A 12916-nucleotide genomic window follows, 5' to 3' on the forward strand; every position below is an offset into this window, starting at 1 on the left:
CATTGTTTTTACTGTATGTCTCAAAGGATGTAGACAATCCACCCTTCATAACCTATGTAAGTAACTTCAACATTGTATTTTGACTTTTTAACCATGTTGTGTGCAGGCAGTGTGGGGTTCTATTCATTTTATTGTCTCATAAAATACACAAAGAATACTTTATTCCACAGCCTTTTACTGTCCAGGAACTCCTCACTTAATGTTGTGGTTATATTCCTGAAAAATGCGACTTTAAGTGAAACGATGTTAAGCGAATCCAATTTCCCCATAAGAATTTATGTAAATGAGGGGGTTAGGTTCCAAGGAAATTTTTTTCCACCAGACAAAAGACTATATATATACACACACACAAACACACAGAGTATAATTTTTTTAAACAAACAATTTAATACTGGTACACAGTGATGATGATTGTGAAGCTTGGTTGAGGTGGAGGAGTCAGAGGGTGGGATATTTCCCAGGGAATGCCTTACTGCTAAATGAACTAGCAATTGACTGAGCCCTCAGTGTTAACTCTCACAACACTCTACAAGGCAGCAGGAAAGGAGGGAGGGCAGACAGAGACACACACCCTGTGTGCGAGAGAAAAAATGCACATTTCCCCTTTAAGTAGCTGACCCCAGAGTTAAGTACTCTGCCTTGTTAATTAAATTAGCTTGAGGAAGCTACTGCCTAGAAGCTCCCTCCCTCCATAGGGTGTTCCCCCTGCTCTATGGAAGGTGGGGTAAGCAGGGTGCAGGGGAAGAGGAGACACCCTAACATTAGCCCTCTTTTTCCCCCTTCCCCCTGTACAGCAGGCAGGAGCCTCTGGGAGCAGCTCCAAGCAGAGGGCAGGAGCAGCACATGGCAGTGGGGGAAGGGACAGCTGCTGCACAGGGAACTTAGGGAGCTGATAGAGGGGGGCTGCTGGTCCACTCTGGTTCCAGCCAACCACCAGTTTGCTGTAACAGGCTGCTCTTCCTGCAAGCAGTGGACAAAATAGGCAGCTGCCAAATAACATTAGAAGGGAGCATTTCACAACTTTAAACAAGCATGTTCCCTAATTGATCAGCAACTTAATATTGAAACAATGTTAACTGTGAGAACTTTAAGTGAGGAGTTCCTGTAGTGAAGTCTTCCTAGTTTTCCTGCAGAAAGACTTGTTGGGTGTTTTCTAGGTTTTTGTTTTGTGTTGTTTTTGTAACTGTTTTCGCTTTTATTTAAAGAGGAACAATAACTTTGATAACTCAGATGCCCTAATTAAACAAACACCTGCCTGAATTAAATGCACTTTGAGCCTGAATATTATCTGTCTTTTTAATTTCACATCATTCCCTCCCCCCCCCGTTCTACTTTGTATAATGCTGCACATCCTTACTCATGAATGGGATTAGAATAACATATGTACATTTTAACTAACAAGCCTCTTCTTTTACATTTTTATTTATTATCTGAGCCATTCTCTTATAAGAAATTGTATAAAACTTGTTTTACAACATTGTATATACACATAAATTGGCCTAAGGAAATTTCTAATATTGTATTGGTTAAACTGGGTATTGGTGACTTTCTTCAAGTTTATCATATTGATCACATATTGTGTGGTTGACACTTTTCTACTTTCATCTTTTGTCTTCTCAGGTGACAGTGTCGGTTTGAATCTTTCATAATCTCATGTTTAGGTCCAAACTTCTGTTTTTCTTATATGTCTACCTGTAGCCTATTTATGAGTTGACCTATCAAAACTCTACGTAATATTATGCTTTTGTCCTTTTTCCTCCCATTTACTTTCATTAGTTTTATATCTTAAATTTTAGTTTAATTTTGATTATTGTTGAAGATGTTTCTCCTTTCCTTAGTATTCAAAAAAAGTTCTAAACAAATCAGGTTTGGTAGCAGGTGATGACCATCTTCCAGCAAACTCCAAAAAGTTCATCCAGATTTCTTAGTAGTTGTCATTTGGCCTTCTCCCCTTTAAAGCTGACTTGATGAATTAATTTTTCTAGTACCAGAATTTCCCATGCTTTTTGACAGCCGTCAGTAGCTTTAGGGGAGTCACTCCTCTTCCACCACCTTGCTATAGTAATTTTAGCAGCAACTACGAGATAAGCCATAAATTCTTTATGGCGTTTTTTAAGACACTGAGTTTTCTGGACAATTTAATTCAAATACTAAAGGGTTATCTGACAGCTGACACCCTGTTATCTCCCTTATGGACCCCAACAGCTTTCCAAAATGTCTTAATTTTGGACCCATCTACCATATATAGAGAAATCCTCCCAATTTCATCACATTCTCTCCAGCATTTACCAATCCTGTACCATAAATCTATTTAATTTTAAGGAGAGTAAGGGCCCACTGATAAAGAATTTTAACATAATTTTATTTTATTAATGTATTTATTGAGATGTGGGAGGCCATTGCTCCATATGTTCTCACATTGTTCAGTTTTGCTTGTCTATGCCCAGGTCAACTTTCCTTCTTTTCATAAACATAAGTTGTCTTCTCTAACTAACAGAGATGACTTTTTGTATAGAACGGACAGGATGCCTTTCTGTTTCATGGATGTAGGGAGTCGTTTCTCAAATCTTTCAACTTTCTGCCTTTTTGTAGGGGTGAGGTGAAAAGTGTATCAATGGTAGGTATTGATATACTGCAATTTCAATGTCTTTTGTGAGCTGTTGTATTTCATCAACTGATCTATATGGATTGTCTCTAAAAAGTTGCCCAAAGTTTGATATCCCTATACATTCCCACACTGCAGAGGGAGGCAAAAAACAAACAGACCAAAACAACAACAAAAATTTCCAATGTCACTGCCAGTCTGATCTGAGGAAAAAATTCCTTCCTGACCCTACATATGATGTTCAGTTAGACTCTGAGCATGTGAGCAAGAACCAGCCAGCCAAGCACCTGAGAGAGAGAGAATGCTTGGTGCCACCTCAGAGCCCTGGCCCACCCTGCCCAATGTCCCATCTCCAGCCATGGCCGGCCCTGATGCTTTAGAAGGAGATGAAAAACCCTCCAACAATACATTGGGGTGGAGAGGAAGGGAATTCCTTCCTGACCCCTGGTGGTGGCTGGCTGAAATCCTGAAGCATGAACTTTAGGAACCTAAGAAATAAACCAGAAGTAAGCCCCAGGGCTGTTGAGCCCTGCCCTCTACCATCACAAGCAACCCCGTCATACAATTTAATTAATAAATTTGTCTAGCTCTCTTCAAACTAATTGTTTGCACTCACAGCTCCTGTTGGGAGGCTGTTCCAGAATCTCACCCCTCTGATGGTGAGAAACCTTCTAATTTCTAGCCTGAATTTGTTCATGGCCAGTTTATATCCACTTGTTCTTGTACCAACAATGTCCTTTAGTTTAGATAGCTCTTCACCCTCCCTGGTATTTTATCTCCTGAGATGATTTCTCTCTATAAACGCATCTCCTCTCGGCCTTCTATTTGCTAGACTAAACAAGCCAAGGTTTTCCAGTCTCCTCTCATAAGTCCTCCATTCCCCGATCATCCTTGTAGCTCTTCTCTGCACCTGTTTCAATTTATCTTTGTCAGACATTGGGTGACCAGAACTGTACACAACAGTCCAAATGAGGTCTTATCAGCGGTTTGTACAATGGCATTAATACTTTCCCTTCTACTGGAAATGTCTCGCCTACTACCCCCTAGGATCGCATTTACCCTTTTCACAGCCACATCACGTTGGTGGCTCATAGTCATCCTGTGATGACCTACATACCCAGGTCGCTCTCCTCCTTTTTCTTTTCCAAGGGATGACCCCCAGTTTGTAGCAGAAATTGTTATTAGCCCCATATGCATGACCCTTGCACTTTGTACTATTGAATTGTACAGTGAGAATTGAAAAAGAATAAAATGCTAAAGGTTATCTGCATAGGGAAGAAAGGGGTAATGCCATGAGGCTAAAGGCGGCCTGAAGAATTTTGGCTACTCAGAAATGTATTGATTGATTTTGCTTCTGTTTAATATTAAAATATCAGACCCTGTTTTTGTTGGATGACTGGACAATTGGAAGGATTATGATGTCACATGATATTGAAAGGTTTTTTAATTCTTTAAAACTCTTCACACCTGATTCTCTTCTCGTTTGCACTGAATTTATAATTGTAGAACTCCACTGATTGCAGTGCATATTGTCGTGATTTTACAACAAAGCAAGTGAGAGAAGAACGAGGGCTCTGATTTTTGTTTGTTTGTTTTTATTTCCTGTTGTTAATAGACTCCGACCTGATTAACGGTTGGTAGAAACATTCTTTTTAAAGATTAAAAGACTCCAACCCCTTGGTCTGAGGTCTGAGAACTCCTACCCCTTCTTGTTTCCTCAAGAAAAGCCAGAGATTAGAAGACAATATTCCTAATACTTCTAAATTAAAACAAACAAACAAGGACATTCCTCTGGTATTCTTATCCATCATAAAGCAGCAAAAAAGGGCACCAGTTTATCTGCTTCCTTTGCAGTTCTATCATTAAAAATATATATATTAGAAAATGAGAAGCCTGTTCATGTTACTTGATCTTTTGTTAAATTCCTGTCAGCTAGGTTGGGTTGGCCTTGTTTTCTTCCGTAGTCACATTTAATGGATCGTGTTATCTTATTCCTCTCTCCTTTTCTGCGTTTGGATTAAAGGGAAACTACTCAGCAATAGCACGGAGGAAGGAAACAAAGGGCTGAATTAGCTCACATATGCCTGCTGTACATTAGCAGGAGGATATTCATTTCAGTGGAATTGTTCCTGATTTACAGAGGTGGAAATGACAGCAAGAATCAGTGGAGTTTTTTGCTATGTCCTAATGCATCCTGCAACCTTCACTCGGATAGAACTCCCACTGATGTCAATGGGAGCTTTGCCAAAAGTGTAAAAAATGTGGGTGAGTATTCCAAAGCCGACTGGAGGATTTAGGTGCATGACTGACTCCCATTTGTTTCACTGGGAATTGTGTGTCTAAAGCTCCTTGGTGTCTTTGAAAATCTCAGCCTGCAAGATTTAACAGAATCACAGAAATGTAGGGCTGGAAGGGACCTCAAGAAGTCATTTAGTCCACACACACCCTGCACTTAGACAGGACCAAAGTAAAGTATTACCCTGCAAACTAGATTCTGTTTGTCTTTGAACTTCCCTCACCATCCAATGCCACCATTATGGCAGAATCATCACATGGGAACTTTATTTATTAATTATTATTATTTTGATGTCACAACCATTAGTAAGTTCTTGTTTTGACAGTTATTTTTGAGGATGAGTAATCTGAAATTAATTAGTAGTATGAAAATACACTGGCAGTGTTACATCACTATTATCCAATAAGCTGCAAGATACATGCACACCGCATCTCAAAGAGAGCAGGGTTTTCATCTGCGATACCAGTAGGAAAAGCATCTTTTGGCCATCCCTGGGTATATATGTGAGAGCGGTCAGGACTTTTAGTTTTAATCAGACATCTTCTATGCAGCTGATTGTTGGGATGGTAGTGCTTATCTTCTGCTCCCAACTGCTGGTCCACACCTTCCCCCATTTCCCTACCATACATTCCCAAAAGGAAGAGAGTAGGGATGGAAACTCTGAGCTGGTTAAAGACTCCTATCACATCCTGTTGCTTCACTTTGCGTGTGTATGTGTGTGTCAAAAGGAAAAGCAGCAACTGCCCAGTTGGTAGAATCAATCTCTGGAGCTTGCACAAGGTGGCAAGGAGCCAATCTTTCCTGCTTTCTATAGCACATACTGCCCGCCTGATCAGAGGAGAGTGAAATTAATTAGCAGACCATTCTAGCACAAAACAGACGCCCCTAGTCTGGAAGAGACAACATGCTGGATCAGATTCACTTGCTGGCTGCTGTGACAGTCCTGGGAGTCCTGGAGCAAGGTATAGTGATTGAATATACATTCCCCACAATTGGATCAGCCAGTTTACATCCTTGCTGTTCTCCTCCTTTTATTTGCATGAATTAATAGCTCCTGTGATGGGGTGGCTACCCCACCAAAGGAGAATTAACCTTAGTCTGCACCTGGAAGAAACCCAGGGCTAGGTCTTAATTGCTGGTGAAGTCCAGGTTGGGGAGGAGCTGGGCAGGATCTATAAAGAGAGGAAGCTGATAGGCTGAGGGGGTAGGAAGATCCGCAGCTATACTCCCTGATGCAAGGGGGCAAGAGTAGGAAGTGGTAATGATGGCTTACGAAGCAGGCCAAGGAAGGAACAGTAAGGGCTGGAAGAGTAAAAACTGAGAGCTGCTGGATTGAGGGTCCCTGGACTGAAACCTGTTGTAGATAAGGTTGCCAACTTTCTAATTGCACAAAAGAGAACACCCCTGGCCTGCCCCTTCTGTAGGGCCCTGCCCCCCACTCACTCTAACTCCCCCACCCTCGTTACTTGCTCTCCCTCACCCTCACTCACTTTCACTGGTCTGGGGCATGGGGTTAGGATGCAGGAGGGGGGGTGAGGGCTCTGACTGGGGGTGTGGACTACAGGGTTGGACCAGAAATGAGGGGTTCAGAGTGCGGGAGGGGCTGTGGGCTGGGGAAGGGGGCTGGTTGTGGGATGTGATGTGGGCTTTGGAGTGGCACTGGGGATGAGTGGTTTGGGGTGCAGGAGGGGATTCTGGATTGGGGTCAAGGGGTTTGGAGTGTGGAAGCAGGTTCAGGGGTGGTGCAGCAGGGGGTGTTGGCTCGCTCTGGGGTGAGGCTGGGGATGAGAGGTTTGGGGTGTAAGAGGAAGCTCAGGGATAGGGCAAGGGGTTGGGGTGTGGAAGGGGGTGAAGGCTCTGGGAAGGAGTTTAGCTATGGGAGGCTAGGGTAGGGGACTGTGGATGAGGGGTTTAGAGTACATGAGCGGGCTCAGGGCAGGGAGTTGGGGTGAGGGAGGGGGCACAGGCTCCAGCTGGGGGTGCAGGCTCCAGCTGGGGCTGAGGATGAAGGGTTTGGGGTTTCGGCGGCAGGGGGCCCTTCAGACGCTCCACATCTTCAGCAGCACTGAAGGGCCTCCTGCCGCCGAAATGCTGCTGAAGACCTGGACAGCCGCCGGGCCAGGGCTCGCAGGGCCCCTGCAGGGCCCAGGGCAAATTGCCCCACTTGCCCCCCCCCCGCCCCCCCCCCCCCGGGTGGCCTTGGGAAGGGAATTTCCCTAGATCTGGTTACGCACTGCACGGTAAAAAGCAAGTGGCTGATAAGGTTTTCAGAAATCAGTGTGCTTGGTTTTCTGGCAGGTCCGACTTGGTGCTCGCAAACAGTACACAGGATTATCTGATGACATTGGCCATTTTTACACGCTTTCTAATGACCCTAGGCTACCAATGGTTCCTACATAGGATACACACATGCACATTACTTCTTCCTAAATCCAGCTCACTGCATCCAGGGGTATGAAAGTCACGAATGTGTGTGGTTGCCATGGTGTGACCAAACTCAGGAGGTGAAAGGTAATAGTGTGTTCCATCAGATTCCTCAGTCCTAGGAAATCTGGGACTTCAAAATCTCTTTTCTTTCCTTGGAAAATAACAGGCCTGATCTATATAAACACACTTTGCTCTGAGTATAAGTAGATTGTAATGAGTCCCCTTTGTCAACATAGTTGACTTGATGGTGGCCAGGCTGATTGTCTAAGAATAATTGGATTCTACAGTGGTGTTTTTGCTGTGTAGATGGGGCCCACTTATCCATGCCTGTGTAGCTGGGTTCACTTCCTTCACTAATGAAGGGCAGGGCTTGGATGTCCTCAGTGCTTTCAGAACTTCCGGTTGTATGAACAGGCCAGACTTTGTAAAGGCAGCTATTGTAATGGCTGCCCACTGATTCCTAAGACTGCCTCAAATTCAGGTGACCTTTTCTAGGGAGTTTCTCACAGTGTGAGGCATTTGGATTAGAGATAAGAGATGGGACTGAGTCATGCTGGTTCTTCCTGGTTACATAGGTAGCTGTGCTAACATAACTGGCATAGGGTGAGTCCTGGGAGAATCTGATTTCATATTGAGCCTTGACACATAGTGCTAAGCACTTTGTATCCTCACAGAGACGTGGAAGGAAGGGGACATGTTGGACCCAATTATGGAGACATAGGAGTTCCTATCTATGTTGCAGAAGAACATAGCAAAGACAGTCTCACTTACTCCAGAAAATGGATTAACTTACTTACAGAAAAATTACACTATAGCCTTGGTCTCAAAGTCTGAGCATCGTGTACGCCCACCTCATTGTGAACCATCCATTACCATATTGTATACATAGATGTGCATTATGATGGTAATCAGCCATGTTAGAACCAGGTGACACACATGGCAAAAAGTTATAGCCAAGACCAGACAATCCACAGGAAATTATGCCTCTCTCAGACCTCACAATGGACAAGTCTGATAGATGGACCTGTCCCTAAAAATGTCGGTCCATTGATCATTCTAAATAAAAAATCCAATACAGAAATGAAGAGGGTGTTGTCTAGAGGCAGAGTGGGGTAGTCAGAAAGATGCGGTGGAAACTGGGCTGGAGGTGTATTACAGGTCTGAAACTGGAGAAAGGGGACGTTTGGACATAAGAACCGTCTTCCTAAGAGTGATCAGGTAAAGGAACAGCCACCAAGAGCATGCCGAAGTAGTCCAAGGGACATTACTATATGGATTTGGACTTTACTGTCTAGGAAATTCCTTCCAGATTTGTCATTGATATGTTGCCAAACTTCCAGTATGGAGCTCACCAAAAAATTGGGCCTGATTCTTATTTACGCTAAAACCAATTTACATCACGTTTATCATGGAAAGGGGTCTTGTAAGCCTACTTTAAAGGTTACAATTGGATTAGAAGGCCCCTTTTCCAGAACCAGCGGGGTGCAGGGATGGTTTCATGTAAATGAGAATCGGGTCTCTTCATTCTTTGTGAAACACCAGTTCAAGAGGTGCATGTGTTGCAGAAAGGAAGGATGAAGGATTAAGGAATTGATTTGTCTTCCATTTTAAACTATTGTTTTCATCCTCAGAACTAAGATGGGAGAGGATACCATGGGGTAACTGACACTATATCAAGTGCACAGGCTGGAAATATTTGTATTATATTTGTTCCTGAAATTAGACCAATATGTGGGTAGTGTAGCATAAGTCTGTCACTTCGCTGCTCCAGCTGGCCCGCAGGTTTTTTTGTTTTGTTTTTTTGCTTGGGGTGGAAAAAAAGCCAGAGCCGGCCCTGGTGGAGCCTTGTCAGAGCTGGAGATATCCTCTCTCTGGAAACTCTTGAAAATATCTCATTAGTGGAGAAATCTGGTCCCTTCCAAAGGCATCACTTTTTTTTTCCCCTTCAGAACTATTTGTCTGAGTCCTGGATATAATTATTTTATGGTAGAGATAATATAACAATAGCGGCATAAGGTGTGGGGGGAATGACTCCACTGCATGCAGGGACATTACACCAACCTTTTCTTTCATGTAGTGGTGAGATGTTAACAAGCCCTTGTATCACAACACTGAGCTCCATCATCTGTGACAGTCTCCTGGTCTCCATGAAACCTGCTAGGATCATGGTTTCTTGTTTCTTTCTTTGCAGCTTACTTCTCCCTCCAGGTGATCTATGCCAGACGGGCGTACGGGATCTCTCCTCCAAAAGTCTCAGGGCCACCTGATTTTGAGAGGGTCTTTCGAGCACAGTAAGACTTTTTTTTTTTAAAATGACCTGTTCCATGGGGCCAAGAGTAGCCTTCTATGTTATCTTTGCTGGCAGAGTTTGATCAGTTTGCTCACAAGACTTCCTCCAAGAATGCAGGTGGTTACAGTATTGAGAGGCCAGAGAGAGGGAGCTGTAGGAGCTATATGGCTGACAGAATGGCAATGACTAGTCACGCTGCCCATCCTCCTGCTCTATCAGCCTGCTGTCTTGGTGGAAAGCTTGCTGCGTTTTAAACAGAGGGGACTGATTACTGGTATAAATCCCTCCTACTCTGGCTGGTTCAGTCTGGCACTGATGTCAGGGTTCCATTGCAGGGAGGACCCCACAATGCCAGAGTCACATGGATGTATTAGTGTCAGTGTTAGGACTGCTCAGAAGTTAGCCACTATAGCTCAGTTTAAGACTTTCACTTATACACCTTTCAGCTATAGATGGCAGAAACCAGCCTTGGGCACAGCACATGGAATGGAGTAGGGAGGATGATGGGGATTCAGATCTAGATCTCTGAACCCAGACTGGTTTTATGCCAACCCTGACAGAATTTAGAGTAGCCTAATTGTAGCGCTAAACTCCATCAGCTGGTAACAGCTCCCAGGGAGAGATTGTCAGCTGGGAATAGCCAGAGTACAGAGCCCCTGACATAGCCCCTTTGCCAGATACTGTCATGGGAAGAGACAATGGCCTAGGAGGCTCTATGTTAATTGGTATAATCCCTTGTTAAGGAGATGTGGCCAGTCTCCATCTCCTTTGCATCACCAGAGCAGGGCTGCAGGATCTGATCCTATACATGGAAAAAACCTACTGGATCATTTATTCCATTTCCCTGACAGTGCAGGAGATAGTCCTCAGATCTGTAATCTCAGACTAGATCATTAGTGAAGATGGTTGCAATGGCTAACAGAACACACAACCACAACTTGTAACCAAAGTTGCCAAGAAAAACATAAGGGAAGGTGAGGAGGAGGATGCATATATATCAGGAACCAGGCTCACTACTGCCCATGGTGCTGGGTGAGTGAAAAGTACTCTGAAAACTAATGGGAAGAAACCACAGTAATTTAATAATATGGCCCGCATTCTGCTCTGAGTTACTTCATAGAACCCCATTAGCTGGGGTTAGATAGGAGATTTATTCTGGAGACCGGGGCAGGAAAGGAATGGGTGCAAGCCACTGAGCATTACTTTACAGAGAAGTCATCTGTGGAAAAGCAGAAGCCTGGAGCCACTGGAAAGCCTCAGAGGCACAGAATGCTGACCTATTCTTCCTCTCTTCCTCCAGGGTGAATTGCTCTGAGTATTTCCCCATTTTCTTGGCTATTCTCTGGCAGGCTGGCCTATTCTTCCATCAAGGTGAGACTGGCCGGTTAGTTGCTTAAACGGGGGGGGGAGGGAAATGCTGGATCTGTTCAGCTCCATGTGTTTATGTGCTGGCCCAGTGGGGAGAATCAACAGGACTTGCTTCCTCAGCTCTCTGGCAAGATTGCACCCGCAATAGAGAGGGAACGGTCAGGATCTTCCCTGGAGACTTTCACCTTAGAGAGACAGGCTGGTCAAATAGTTCCAAAAAGCCTTTGGTGTCTGCTACTGTAATTTGTCGTCTCCTCTCAATTTCAGGTCTGACTGCTGCCTTGGGCCTGCTGTATCTCTACTCCCGCTACCAGTATTTTATAGGGTATAAGGAGTCCTCCTCGGGAAGGTAATGGAGCCCTGCTATGGTTGGGCATGGATTTTTTGGGGCATCTTTGGCATAGGATTTAAAGCATTTAGGGTGTGGAAGAGTTTGGTTTCTGAGACTGCTGTCCTTCTGCCTATTCAGGATGCAGCAGGATCCCTAAATCTGTTAGAAAGATCAGCATGAATCAGGACTGCCAAGAGTTCTCTTCCTGGAATATAAAAATACAGTTAGATTAAGGGCTGATTAAGGGAATTAGAGCCCACAGAAATTTATAGGGGCCTCTTTAACATCATGATGTCACAGCCGGTGTTTGAGTACCATGTTAAATATTACAGGGAGCCAGTAGTCATTAATATGGGCTTGGGTATAGGATTAGGGCTAAGTGTACAGAAGAACACAAGGAGAGTTTTCTGCTTCCTGGAGTTCTGAGTTTCCTCTGATCATATGGGGTATTTGTGTGTGTGCGTGCACACACCTGGGGTGAGCTAGAACAAGGGGAAGGGACTTAGTACAGATGGGACAGTTCTAACCTAGGGGGCATAGGGAGGTGGGAATGGGAGACTGATGGATTTCACTGTACCCTCTCCCCATTTCTCTCTCTTGGGGTATATTACTCCCCTTATAAGAGGCCAATGCTTCTAAGTCTGAGCACTCTGTCTCCCTCCAGGTTAGCCCCAATGTATTTCAGCGCTGGAGTTCTCTGGATTCTTATCGGACTCGCAGCAGTTGGGATCTTGCATTTCTTGCTCTCTCACTATGTGGGGATTAATATCCTTCTGTTCAGTAGCTTGTGAAAGGAGCGTCTCCTTGGACAACACCCTCCCTTCTTGGCCCTTCTGAATGTGTCCCCTTTCATTAGGTCCACATAGCCTGTCTCCTGCAGGCAGTGATGAGCTGGAGCTGGTTCGCACTGGTTCGTGCGGACCAGTTGTTAAATTTTGAAGCAGTTTTAGAACCGGTTGTTAACCCACTTCCCTGTGAGGGGTCGCTGTGGCTTTGATGGGCTCCGGCCGGAAAGTGATAGGGTGGGGCGCTGTGCTGCAGGAGCCATGTGGGCCGCTGCCTGGCCCTGGGCACAGGCCCTGTTGCTGCTGCTGCTTCACCAACCTCTGGCCCTAGGGCTCCTGCTGCTGGCTGGTGGGTCCCTGGCTGCTCTGCTGGGCCTGGTCTGCGTCCTGCTGCTCGGGCTGCTCCAACCCGCTCGTCCCAGGAGTACTCTCCACCCTGCCTGCAGCCAGCCCATCTCCTGCCAGCCCCGCACCCCCTGCCCGCAGCCAGCCTCTGCCGCACCCCCTGCCCTGCCCTAGGGTGACCAGATTACATGAACAAAATATTGGGGGGGCAAGTCTGGAGCACCACCAAAGCGCCCCCCCCAAAAAAAATCCAAGCCGGAGCCCCGCACCCCCTGCCCTGCCCGAGCCGGAGCCCCGCACCTCCCTGCCCTGCCTGCAGCCAACCCCTGCTGCACCCCCTGCCCTGCCCTAGGGTGACCAGATTACATGAACAAAATATTGGGACACATGGGGGGGCAGGTCTGGAGCACCACCAAAGCGCCCCCCCAAAAAAAAAATCCAAGCCGGAGCCCCACACCCCCTGCCCTGC

At 45.4% G+C, this 12916-nt stretch overlaps 1 protein-coding gene across 1 annotated transcript; it reads left to right on the forward strand.

The window, feature by feature from the left end:
* Positions 1-5715: 5715 nt before the first annotated feature.
* LOC127055061 (leukotriene C4 synthase-like) lies at positions 5716-12138 on the forward strand. The gene is made up of 5 exons (XM_050961642.1): positions 5716-5863; positions 9520-9619; positions 10919-10989; positions 11254-11335; positions 11982-12138. Exons 1-5 carry the CDS (start codon positions 5806-5808, stop codon positions 12106-12108), a joined length of 438 nt encoding a protein of 145 aa, XP_050817599.1. The 5' UTR covers positions 5716-5805; the 3' UTR covers positions 12109-12138.
* The last annotated feature ends 778 nt before the right edge of the window (positions 12139-12916 follow it).

Source organism: Gopherus flavomarginatus, chromosome 7 (assembly GCF_025201925.1).
Source record: "Gopherus flavomarginatus isolate rGopFla2 chromosome 7, rGopFla2.mat.asm, whole genome shotgun sequence".
Lineage (NCBI taxonomy): Eukaryota > Metazoa > Chordata > Testudines > Testudinidae > Gopherus > Gopherus flavomarginatus.